The 12899-nt window shown below is 38.3% G+C and overlaps 1 protein-coding gene across 2 annotated transcripts in view; it reads left to right on the plus strand.

The window, feature by feature from the left end:
• ADCY2 (adenylate cyclase 2) overlaps positions 1-12899 on the plus strand; it is a 433285-nt gene that overhangs the window by 295678 nt on the left and 124708 nt on the right. For both annotated transcript variants that reach the window (XM_082380318.1, XM_082380317.1), the window contains exons 6-7: positions 5386-5497; positions 9963-10090. In XM_082380318.1, coding sequence (XP_082236444.1) covers positions 5386-5497; positions 9963-10090 — 240 coding nt within the window. The remainder of the gene's footprint in view (positions 1-5385; positions 5498-9962; positions 10091-12899) is intronic.

Genomic DNA, 12899 nt, shown 5'->3' on the forward strand with positions numbered 1-12899 from the left:
ATATAATCCGGGAACAATAGACCTGTCAAAATGACTGAAGACACAACCAATCTCAAGCAGTTGATAATGGTCTGCATAATATCTATATTAGTTATCAGTTTTTGTGTAACAAATTACCCCAAAACTTAGTGGCTTTAAAGAACAATAAACACACCAATCAGAATGGTCATCATCAAAAAGTCTATAAATAACAAATGCTGGAGAGGATGTGGAGAAAAGGGAACCCTCTTACATTGTTGGTAGGAATGTAAATTGGTGCAGCCACTATGGAAAACAGTATGGAGTTCCTCAAAAAACTAAAAATAGAGCTACCATATAATCCAGCAATCCGACTCCTGGGCATATATCTGGAGAAAACAACAATTCAAAAAGATACATGCACCCCAATGTTCACTGCAGCACCATTTACAATAGCCAAGACATGGAAGCAATCTAAATTCCATTGACAGATGAATGGATAAAGAAGATGTGGTACATATATACAATGGAATATTACTTAGCCATAAAAAATGAAATAATGCCATTTGCAGCAACATGGATAGACCTAGAGATTATCATTAAGTGAAGTAAGTCAGAAAGAGAAAGACAACTGTCATATGCTATCACTTGCATGTAGAATCTAAAATACAATATGAATCAACATATCTATGAAACAAAAACAGACTCACAGACATAGAGAACAGAGTTGTGATTGTTAAGGGGAAGGGGGTTGGAAGAGGGAAGGACTGGGAGTTTGGGATTAGCAGAGGCAAGCTATTATACATAGAATGGATAAACAACAATGTCCTACTGTATAGCACAGGGAACTATATTCAATATCCTATGACAAACCATATGGAAAGAAATATGAAAAATAATATATATATATATATATGTATAACTGAATCATTTTGCTGTATAGAAGAAATTAACACAACATTGTAAATCAGCTATACTTCAAAAAAAAAAAAGAACCATAAAAAAAGAAAAACCCATAGAATGGGAGAAAATATTTGCAATAATATATCTGATAAGGGACTTGAATCCAGAATATATAAAGAACTTTTACAGCTCAACAATAAAAATACAAATAACCTAATTAAAAAAAAAAAAAAGGGGGTGGGGTGAGATGAGACAGGGTAAGAGAGTGTCATGGACATATATACACTACCAAATGTAAAATAGATAGCTAGTGGGAAGCAGCCGCATAGCACAGGGAGATCAGCTCGGTGCTTTGTGACCACCTAGAGGGGTGGGATGGGGAGGGTGGGAGGGAGGGAGATGCAAGAGGGAAGAGAAATGGGAACATATTGTATATGTATAACTGATTCACTTTGTTATAAAGCAGAAGCTAACACACTATTGTAAGGCAATTATACCTCAATAAAGATGTTTAAAAAAAAAAAAAAAAAGAACAATAAACATCTCACAACATCTGTGGGTTGGAGTTTGGGAGCAGCTTACCCAGGTGGTTTTGGCATAGACTTTCCCATGAGGCTGCAGGCTGCTGGGCAATCTGTTCCCAATGTGACTTCCCACCTGGTGGACAGGTTAACTTCCTTTTGGCTGGAGGCCTCAGTTCCTCATCATTGGGCCTCTTCACAGGTTGCTTGAGTATCCTCACAACATGGCCGCTTGCTTCCCCAGAGGGAGGGGTCCAGGTGGAAGCTGCAATATCTTTTATGATCTAACCTTGGAAGGTCATTTCTGCAGTATCCTATTGGTTACACAAGTCAGCCCTACCCATTATGGGAAGGGACAGTACAAGAGTGTGAGTACTGGGAGGTGAGGATCACTGGGGCCATCTTGGAAGCTGATTAACACACTTATCTAAGGCAAAGGATTGGTGAAGCAGCTTCAACTGTCTTCAGAGATTGTGTAGAATATGTTTGCAGTGTTAAATTAAATTTAAATTCATAAAACATATTTGGGATCCTAAAGTAACTTAAATTCTTAAAACTTAAAAATGCAAAAGCTTCAATGGCATGGAGTACCAATTAATTTTAAAGGAAATATGAAAACATATGGCCTTTTCCTCCTGAAACAGGACAAGTATAATAAACAAAGAAGCAGATACAATACCTGACTAATGCAGGTAGTTCAGTCAATACCTGAGGGTGTTTTTTAATGAGAATTATTAGGTTTATAGACCAAAAAGATCTGTTGATAACTTTTAGTTTTGCTTTGATGATTCATTCAGTGAAATATTTATTCTCTGTTAATAACATTGACTAGCTCTTTACTAGCTGATATAATAACAGTAATAATAATAGTAATAAGTAGGATGAGGAGGAAGTGGAGAAGAAGAAGAATTTGTAGATGTGAAGGTAGCAACTACCAGTTGCCTTCTGAATCATTGTCTTCCTCTGAATCTCTCCCACTAGTGCTGAAACATTCACAAACCCATCATGTCTTTGAAAACAAACATAAATCGCTGAATCCAGTGCCACCCTCCAACTCTGAAATTACCTCCATGAATTTCATAGCCCAGATTCTAGAACAAGTTTCCACTCTCTAACTAGACTTCCTTATTTTCCCTCCCTCCTCAAATCACCACCCTCTGGCATTAACCTCCCCCATGTCACAGAACTCATTCTTCCTACATTTCATCACCAGTTGTCTTGTTCCCAAATCTGAATATGACTTCCTCTGCATCTTATCTCATTGACCACATGGTTATGCTTGGTCCCATTCACCTTGTCTTTGCATTTAAATAACTCTACATCCTTGGGTTTCCATGCCATTGTTTCCCCTTTGTTTTCTCCCTGCAGTCTTCTTTATTGTTTTCTCATCCCTAAATCTAGGCTCTTCTGTAAATGAAAGCATTTCCAGGGCTCTCCTAACTCCTCTGTTCTCTCCAGCTCTCTCCCAGGACTTAATGACCATCTATATGATGCTAAGACACAGAACTCAACCATAGTTTTCCGTAAGCATCTACCTAATGGTCTTCCTCTTGGGTCTCCCACTGACACCACCCTCAGACTCAACCCAACCAAAGTTGAGCTAGTCAACTCCTGCTAGCTTGATTTGATCTGTACACTAGGTACAGCCCCAGTACTCAGCCAGAACCCGGTTTTTATCTCAACACTTCCTTTTCCTAGACACTTCCCACAACATCTAATCCCTACCAAAGCCTGATTCATTCTCCTTCCTACAAATCTTCCCTCTCTGTCCAGGTCTCCCCATTTCCCCCACTTATAGACCTTCCACAGGGCTCTCCGGAATGTACCGGATATGATTCTCACTGACCTGCCCACCTCCAGGTTGCTGCCGCCGGAGTGGTCTTTCTCAAGTGGTGATGTGATCCGAGTCTAGGTCGGGTTTCCTTCCTGTGTGACCCCCGCAGTGCCCTGCGCCTCCTCTTCCATAACCCTTTGTACATTGTGTCCCAGTTACTCATATACAGTCTGCATCTTCCTGCCCAGTAACCGCAGGGCCAGCTTCAGACCTGTACATTCAGCCCATCTTGGGCTCCTTCACCCACTACATGTCTTGACACAGGAAACACTGTGGAGATTGTCAACAAGGAGTCAACCACTCATTCTCACGTTCTCCCTCCCATGCTGCCTGGATCGGGCATCTTCCTCTGAGTGAGAGTAATGCCTCCTCTTGGACCATGGCTCAGCATCTGTGGGTCCCTGCCTCTGCAGGAGAGCACAGGAGAAGTAGGGATGGTTTTATGGCACCATCTGAATGGAGAGCACAAAAGCCCCAGCAGCCCCGATTTCCCTGGACCAGAGGTCTCCCCCTGCTTCTGTCCATCATCAGAGGAGCAAGTCTCTCCTCCAAGGTGAAGCCACAAGCCTTGTACTTTGCATGAGGAGCAAAGTGTTGCCAGCAGCAGAGATCAAGCCATGTTCTGCCTGGGACCAGGCTGACGGCTGCCACACTTTTTTTTTTTTTAATTGTGGTAAAATATACATAGCATTTACAATTTTAACCATTTTAAATGGTACAGTGCAGTGTCATTAAATACATTCATGTTGTTCTGCAACCATCACCAACATCCATGTCCAGAACATTTTTTTCATCCCAAACTGAAGCTCCATACCCACTAAACAGCAATGCCCCATCCCCAGACTCTGGCAGCCACCATGCTACTCTCTGTCTCTATGGTTGGGCTAGTCTAAGTACTTCATATAAGTGAAATCATATAATATTTGTCCTTTTGAGTCTAGCTTATTTCACTCAATTTAATGTCTTCAAGGTTCATCCAAGTTGTAGCATGTGTCAGAATTTCATTTCTTTTAAAGACTGAATAATATTCCACTGTATTATACACCACAGTTTCATCCATCCATTTCTTCAAATGTCAATAGACATTTGTTTCATTTTATGAATAATACTGCTGTGAACATGGGTATACGAATATCTGTTTGAGTTCCTGCTTTCAGCTCTTTTGGGTATATACCTAAGAGTGGAATTGCTGGATCCTATATATGGTAATTTTATGTTTCATAAAATTTTGTGAATTGGCAGTTATTTTTGTTTCATGGCCCATCTTAAACCATACCATATTCACTACCTGAATCCAGAATTTTAGGCTTCTTTATTAGTCCTTTACACAAAACATAAACACGTTATTGTGTAGGTAAAGTTGTAATGTACACAGTGGTGCTGTAGTTTCTCTATCCTGACCCATCAAGGTTAGCTAAACACGTACACAACTCTAAGGAATCTCACATTTGCCCTCCCAGCCTGTACATCCCATGAAGGGAAGCTGTACTGTCATTTCCTAAGTGACTTTCCCTGACTCTTCACCACCTCCACTGTTCTGTCTTACAGCACTCTGCTGTTTTCTTTTATAGCACTTATTATCACTGTAATTGGACGTTGGTTGGTGTCCTTATTTGTTTCATGCATCCCCCAAACCAAACTCTGAGCTTTAGAAAGATGTTCTGTATCTGCTCTCCTGGCAGGTAGTAAGGAAGACAGAATTTTTTCTTTGAATCAATAAAAACAGGATTTGACTTTTATTATTTTGCTTCTTCTACATAGGAATCCTTATAATATAAAATCATGTAACGATTCAATTAGAAGCATACTCCTTTGATATCAGAATTATGACACTGTAATGTACTGTCAGGATGAAGACCACATAAATGAGAGAGGCGGGGAGGGGCTGGCCCTGAGAGAAGAAAGGTGAGCAGTAAAAACGGACTAGAATAGAGAAAGTGCATCACATGACTTTTTCTTCCACGATTTAATTATAAAAATTTAACATCAAAAAAGAAAAATTTAATGGGAAAGTTTAGCAAAATGTTTACATATTCCATACCCAGGGAAATGACATTTTGCAAAAATATAAAATGTAAAAACGTATACTCTTTTAATGGGAAAAACTACCATTACTTTCTTAACGAATATCAACTTGCAAATATGGCACCCACTGGTTTGTTCCCACAGTATCCTCTACGCGGACATTGTTGGGTTCACCCGTCTGGCCAGTGACTGCTCCCCAGGAGAACTGGTCCACATGCTGAATGAACTCTTTGGAAAATTTGATCAAATTGCAAAGGTGAGTATTAGTGATTGCCTTCTATTTTGAGGATATATAAAATTTGGGCTTACTTTTTCTCTGGTCCCTTATCAATTTTTTACTTCTTCATAAAAACATCCTTTAGGAATGTTGTTTGTAGATTTGTTGGATTTATTTGTCATCGAGCCCTGATAAATCTCAAACCTACACTGGGAATGAGAGATGTCATAGCATATAATTAGCATATGTTTTCATCTACTTTTAAAACTTCTGCTTATATATAACTCAGCACACATATAATAAATACATTCAAGATGACGAGATTTGATTTGCACATCTCTCTCTACTGTGCTGTTCTAAGATTCTCTTTTTAGGCATTTCGATGTCAAGGAGTTGGAAACATGATTTCCTCTCCAGTTATAACTATTACATATTCACAGTGTTAAGCGGCATCCTGGGAAAATCCCTAAAATAGGATCCATCCCTTCTTCCTAAGCCCTTTATTGACTGTTGTCTCCTTTTTATCCACTGACCCTTGTGCCACTTGCAGAGGTGTAAGTTCAGTATTTGTCATTCATATGCTCATTTGTGGGAAGTTTCACAGAGAAGAAATGATGACAACTGATCTAAAACCATACTAGACCTTATTCTAGACTTATTTATTGGAACTATTAAGGTTCCTGGTGGGAATATTGATAATTTTTTTCCTTTCCTGCTAGCCCTCTACTTCTGTCTCATAAAATGTTTCTAATCAGCTTAATTTTGTCTCTGAATTGTTCCCAACAAAAATACATTATTATGCTTATTAAAATGCATTCTTTACATAAGGAAGAGTTGGTTCTAAGTTTAGTTCATGGTGAGATTTTGAAAACAATAGGTGAGATTTTGCTCACTTTTAAACAATAAAGAACATTCCAGCCAAGCCTCCTAGGCATAAATCTGGCTTGCAGATGTTCACAGAGTCACTTTTGGGTCAAGCTTTCCATGAGGTGTCTTATGTTGCCCAACTGACCATGACAGATCTCATCGGGAATTCTAAAAAATCACTAAGAGTATAGCTCTGTTTCCTTCCTTTACCAAACCAAAGGAAGAGGTTGAGTTTGGGGTAGAGGGGGCCTCATCTTTAGAAAACGTCTTGAAAGTTTGAGTCAGTAAAAGGTCATTTTTGTTGCACTACGTGGTCACAGTAGGAAGAAACATCCTAATCTTGGCTGATAACCACAGAGCTCCAGTGTTTACATGGCATTTTCCCCACACGCAAGGCTCTGTGTCCAAATTACTTCTCTCTATATGGACACCAGTCAAACTGATTAGGGGCCCACCCTACTCCTATATGACCCCATCTTAACTAATTACATCTACAATGACCCTATGGCCAAATAATGTCACGTTCACAGGTACCAGGGGTTAGGATTTCAACATGTGAATCTGAGGAGGACACAATTTATAACTCATAAGGTAGGTAGTCGGTGTGACTTCCTGCTCCTCTCCGATCATTGTAACACAGGAACGTCCAGGCAATATCAGAGACTGGCCTAGGATAGCTTGGTCCATCCATTGCTGGTCACAGGGGCAGCATGCTTTGGATATCAGTTCATGGCTCATAGTTCAAAACATGGAGTTGGTGAGCATTGTAAGCAAACAGATAGTTCAGTCCATTGAGGGAATACTACATAAAGCACATTAAGTTAAGGAACTCAACATCACTGCTCATTCACTGTTAGTTTTTATCCACTTTAATGAGGTATAATTGGCATACAGAAAGCTGTACATATTTCACATACATACAACTTACTGAGCTTAGGGATACACCCTTGAAACCATCACTACAATCTATGCCATAATCATCTATCACCTACAAAAGTTTCCTCTTGCCCTTTTAATTTATCATTATCATCATCATTGTTATTTTGTGATTAAAACACTTAACATAAGATCTACCTTCTTAGCCAATGTTTAGGTATACAATATAATATTATTAACTATAGACACTATGCTGTACAGTAGATCTCTAGGACTTATTCATCATGCATAACTGAAACTTTGTGCCCTTTGACAAACACCTCCCCATTTTCCCCTCTCCCAGGCCTGGAAACCACCATTCTATACTCTTCTTCTGTGTTTGACCAATTTAGATTCCTCATATAAGTGGTATCATGTAGTATTTGTCATTCTGTATCTGGCTTATTTCACTTAACAAGTCAAATTCAACAGCACTTTAAAAAGATCATATACCATGACCAACTGGGATTTATCCCTGGGATGCAGGTTGGATAGCATCACAAATCAATTGATGGGATATAACACATTAACAGAATGAAGGGTAAAAATCATATGATCATCTCAATCAATTGATGCAGAAAAAGCATGTGACAAAATTAAACACGCTTTTATGATTAAACACTCTCAACTAATAAGAAGGAACTTACCTCAACACAATAAAGCCGTATATGAAAAACCCACAGTGAACATCATACTCAACAGTGACAAACTGAAAGCTTTTCTTCTAAGATTGGGCACAAGACAAGGATACCTACTCTCACCAGTTCTGTTCAACATAGTGCTGGAAGTTCCTGACGCAGCAGTTAGGCAAGAAAAAGAAATAAAAGACATCCAACTCAAAAGAGAAGTAAAATTATCTCTGTTTGCAGATGATATGACCTTATATGTAGAAAACCCTAAAGAGTCCACAAAAATCTGTTAGAACTAATAAATAAACTCAGTAAAGTTGCAGGATACAAAGTCAATGTACAATAATCAGTTGTATTTCTATACAATGAAGTATCTCATAAGGAAATCAAGAAAACACATTTACATTATCATCAAAAATAATAAAATACTTAGGAAATAGACTTAACTAAGTAGGTGAATGACTTATACACCAAAAACTATAAAATATTGATGAAAGAAATATAAAGAGACACAAATAAGTAGAAAGACATTCCATGTTCATGGGTTGAAAGAATTAATATTGTTAAAATAGTACCCAAAACCATCTACAGACTCAATGCAATCCCTATCAAAATCCCAATGGTAGTTTTTACAGAAATAGAAAAAAAAAACCCTAAAATTCATATAGAACCACAAGAGACACCAAATATCCAAAGCAATTTTGAGCAAGAAAAACAAAGCTGGAGGCATCGTGCTTCCTGATTTCAAACTATATTGCAAAGCTACAGCAATCAAAACAGTCTGATACTGGTATTAAAGACAGGCATACAGACCAATGGAGCAGAATAGAGAGACTAGAAATAAACCCATGCATATACAGTCAGCTGATCATTGATAAGGGTGCCAAGAATTCACTGTTCTTAATCTTACTGTTTTCTAGACTCAGGATACATATTTAGGAAGTATAGGAGAGAAGCCTTATTAATAAACAATGTTTTGCCTTTTTATTATTTAAAATATTGTTATCAGGAATTACTAACACATCATCTATAACGCTATAGATAAGCATGAAAGTACACAGCTCTCTATGAGACAGGGAAAGAAATCTGCAAAATCTTCAGTAAACCTAACACATACTTAAGAACAAAAAGATCTTATGTTCATTTTATTATTTCAAATTTGTTCATTTTATACATAAGCCTGTGCGAGTGTTAAGAAGAAAAAAAATCTGAGATTTCCCTGGTGGTCCAGTGGTTAAGACTCCAGGCTCCCACTGCACAGGTTTGATCCCTGATTGAGGAGCTAGGATCCCACATGCCACGCAGTGTGGCCAAAAAAAAAAAAAAATCTGTGTTTGGTACATCTTTGTTTATTTATGTATTTATTATAAATTTGAGTGAAGAGTCTCTAAACTAGTTGAAAAGGTTAGAAATGGATGTAGGATTAATGCATATGAATGAAGTTAATCTCAATATTATGATATAAATACAACCCAGCCAAGAAAAATAATGAGTTTGTCTAACTTTATATTAAAACGGTTTAACCTCAGATCAGAATTAAGTTTTAAATTACTTGGCAATGTTGAATGGTGGCTTATTATGTTGTAGAGATGTTTATTGGAAGCTACATGTCAGCAGGTAAGAATCTGCTTCAGCTTTAAAAGAAATGAGGAAAATCGTGAGCACAGTAGGAAATGACAAAAATTCTAATTCCAGTTGAGTTCTGATTACCATTTTCTATCCTGAAAGATTCTGTTTTGCATAGAATGTTTCATTTCACTGTCAGTGTTTGGATTTGTTCAGACTAAAGAGAATGGTCCTATCTTTACCCTCCTCTGCTGTGTTAAGTGTAAATCATTCCAGAACTTTCTCTCAGCTTTCCCCTTCTACCCCTTACCCTGATTCTTCCTGCTTTGGTAAAGGGGCTTGCAGGTGAGGGTGGCTTAATCTTGATGGGTAATTAAGGGAAACTCAACTAGTTCTCATTTCTTTCTCCCCACAAACCCTATTCACTGTGGCAATGCCAGTAGAACTAGCACTTGGTGATATTTGGTAAATCAAAATCATTATATATGTGCTTAATGCAACTGAAATTCTGTGATTTCTTCTTTCAGGAGAATGAATGCATGAGAATAAAAATTCTAGGAGACTGCTACTACTGTGTTTCCGGACTCCCTATCTCTCTCCCTAACCATGCCAAGAATTGTGTGAAAATGGGACTGGATATGTGTGAAGCCATAAAGTAAGTGTAATGCTTAGTAAGAGCTTTTTTAACTGTCTGATAAGTTTTAGTTGTAGTTCTTACAACTATTCCTATTTTTCTGTCTACTGAAACTAAATACATGATTGTACATTTAAACATAAATAGGCAGAGACTCATTTATTGGCATGTGAGAACTCAGTCCAAAGTAAGCCGTAAGCCTTCTGTGTTTTGTATTACTGTTATTAGTCTTAGATTACAGCAACACTGAGTTAGAATCTTTGGGAAGGGATCTTTGTGTTTGTTTCAAAAGTGTTTTTTTTAAACATGTAAAGGTCTCCTCCAGTCTTCAGGAAAAAGTCTGTACTCTTAGCATCTCTTGATTTCTGACAAGTACATGTAAATTGTAAGAGAGAAAGTAGTTTTTACCACCAGACTGCAATGAATATAAAAATCCAGCCCAGAATTACTCCATGTAAGTCACGCTCAGCTCTGTGAATGTAGTTTCAGTTTATATCCATAATAGTTTTCAGCCTTGTATCTATAGGTTCTTTCACTGTAATTCTAGAGAAGATTTGCTTACACAGAATAATGTTATCGTTACAGTTGACAAGTACAGGGTAAAAATGTGAGGTAAAAAGTGAGTTTTCACTGCCCGTACCATAATGCATACTTCTTTATAAGTACCTTCATAGAAGCCAGGGTATTCTTATAAATGATAAAAGCTCCTGTTTGCTGATTGTGTGATTGAAGGATTTCAGTTTGGGTTTTTTTGGGGGGTTGGGGGGAATTGCCTATTTTTGGTCAAATGATTTTCCCCTATCCTCCACATATTTTTCGTCTAAACAGGATGGGAACTATGTGCTTGATGGTCTGATTCCTTGTCTCAGGGTCAGAGTAAATAGGACCTTAAGTGAGAAAGCAACAAGTCAAGGTATCACTGTGTTTAGCCCACCATGGTGTTAGTTGTGCGCCGAAATGTACTGAGAGGTTTGTCAGTGGGTTTCCAGTGCTGGCCAGGGAAGAACAGTGAAGCCCTAGCCGCAGCAGAGCCCGCAGACCTAAGTGTCCAGATCCACTAGCTCAGCCTTTGTCAGGGGTCACTGTGGGGCGGTCAGGGATTGAGAGGCAACGGAATCGAGAGGAATCGAAGGAAGAATCGAGATGGGAGGGGTGGGCAGTGTCGCCTCAGCTTCCCACCTGAAATACATTGTGTGGGAAATAACAGTCCCCCTGCTTCTTCCCATAAGTAAATCATTTGTCTTCTCGGAGACATAAAAAAAAAAAAAGTTTTTCAACTTTATTGCAAGAGTCATTAACTATTCACGCCACTATGGGTCTAGATGAAAGTGGATTTAATCAGTGTAGACCTAACAGATTTTCTCAAATGTATAACCCACCCCCAGAGGCCACCTCAGTGTTGGTTTCAAACATGAGGGGAAATGGGTTCTATAAAGGGGTTTTGTGAAGGATGATATTATGTGAATCAATAGCACATTGGATTCAACAATCCACCCTTTTACTAAAGCTTAGTTTCTGCTTTGGAATCAACTGTTTTCCAGTTCTGTTAAGTTTACGTAATTCCAATATGTTGAAGAGCCTTTAGAAAAGAGATTCCCTACATTCTGTCCACTGGCATGTCGTCAGGTCATCAGTAATACCTTCTTTGGTTGTTACATTTATTTATTGGGGTTAAATATACATAACATAAATATTGCCCTTTGAACCATTTTTACGTGTACAATTAGGCGGCATTAAATACATTCAAAATGTCATACAACCATCACCACTATCTACTTCCAGAACCTTTTCATTGTCCCAAACAGAAACTCTGTACCCACTAAGCAATAACTCCCCATTCCCTTCCTCCCAGCCCCTAGTAACCTCTGTTCTACTTTCTGCCTCTATAAATTTGCCTGTTCTAGATATTTCATGCAACTGGAATTGTACAATACTTGTTCTTTTGTGTGTGACTTATTTCACTTTATGTAATGTTTTCAAGGTTTATTCATATTGTGGTATGTATCAGTACTTCATTCCTTTTAATGATGGAATAACACTCCATTGTATGTATGTATTGCATTTTATTTATCCATTCATCATAGATACCTCAGTGATATCTTATGTGTCCAGCATCTCAGTAATGTCAGCAGATTTGAGTGAACTTCCAGAGCTCTTCCTTACACCTAAACTTAAGTTTCATATCTTAATGGCCATGTGTCCCCATGATCTGCTCCTCCTTGACCAAGGGCTTCTGAATTCTTCCTCTGCTATGTATCGCCAGTTTGGCTCATGTACAGTTGACAAAGTGATCAGTAATAAGTTGTTTTAGCCCAATCGAAAAATGGGCAGAAGACCTAAATAGACATTTCTCCAAAGAAGACATACAGATGGCCAACAGGCACATGAAAAGATGCTCAACATCGCTAATTATTAGAGAAATGCAAATCAAAACTACAGTGAAGTACCACCTCACACCGGTCAGAATGGCCATCATTAAAAAGTCTACAAATAACAAATGCTGGAGAGGGTGTAGAGAAAAGGGAACCCTCCTACATTGTTGGTGGGAATGTAAATTGGTGCGACCACTGTGTGAAACAGTATGGAAGCTCCTCAAAAAACTAAAAATAGAATTGCCAGAAGATCCAGCAATCCCACTCCTGGGCATATATCCAGACAAAACTACAATTCAAAAAGATACATGCACCTGTGTGTCCGTAGCAGCACTATTCACAATAGCCAAGACATGGAAACAACCTAAATGTTCATTGACAGATGAATGGATAAAGAAGACGTGGTACATACATACAATGGAATATTAGCCATAAAAGTGAATGAAATAATGCCATTT

Source organism: Balaenoptera borealis (genome assembly GCF_965194805.1).
Source record: "Balaenoptera borealis genome assembly, chromosome: 2".
NCBI classification, from domain to species: domain Eukaryota; kingdom Metazoa; phylum Chordata; class Mammalia; order Artiodactyla; family Balaenopteridae; genus Balaenoptera; species Balaenoptera borealis.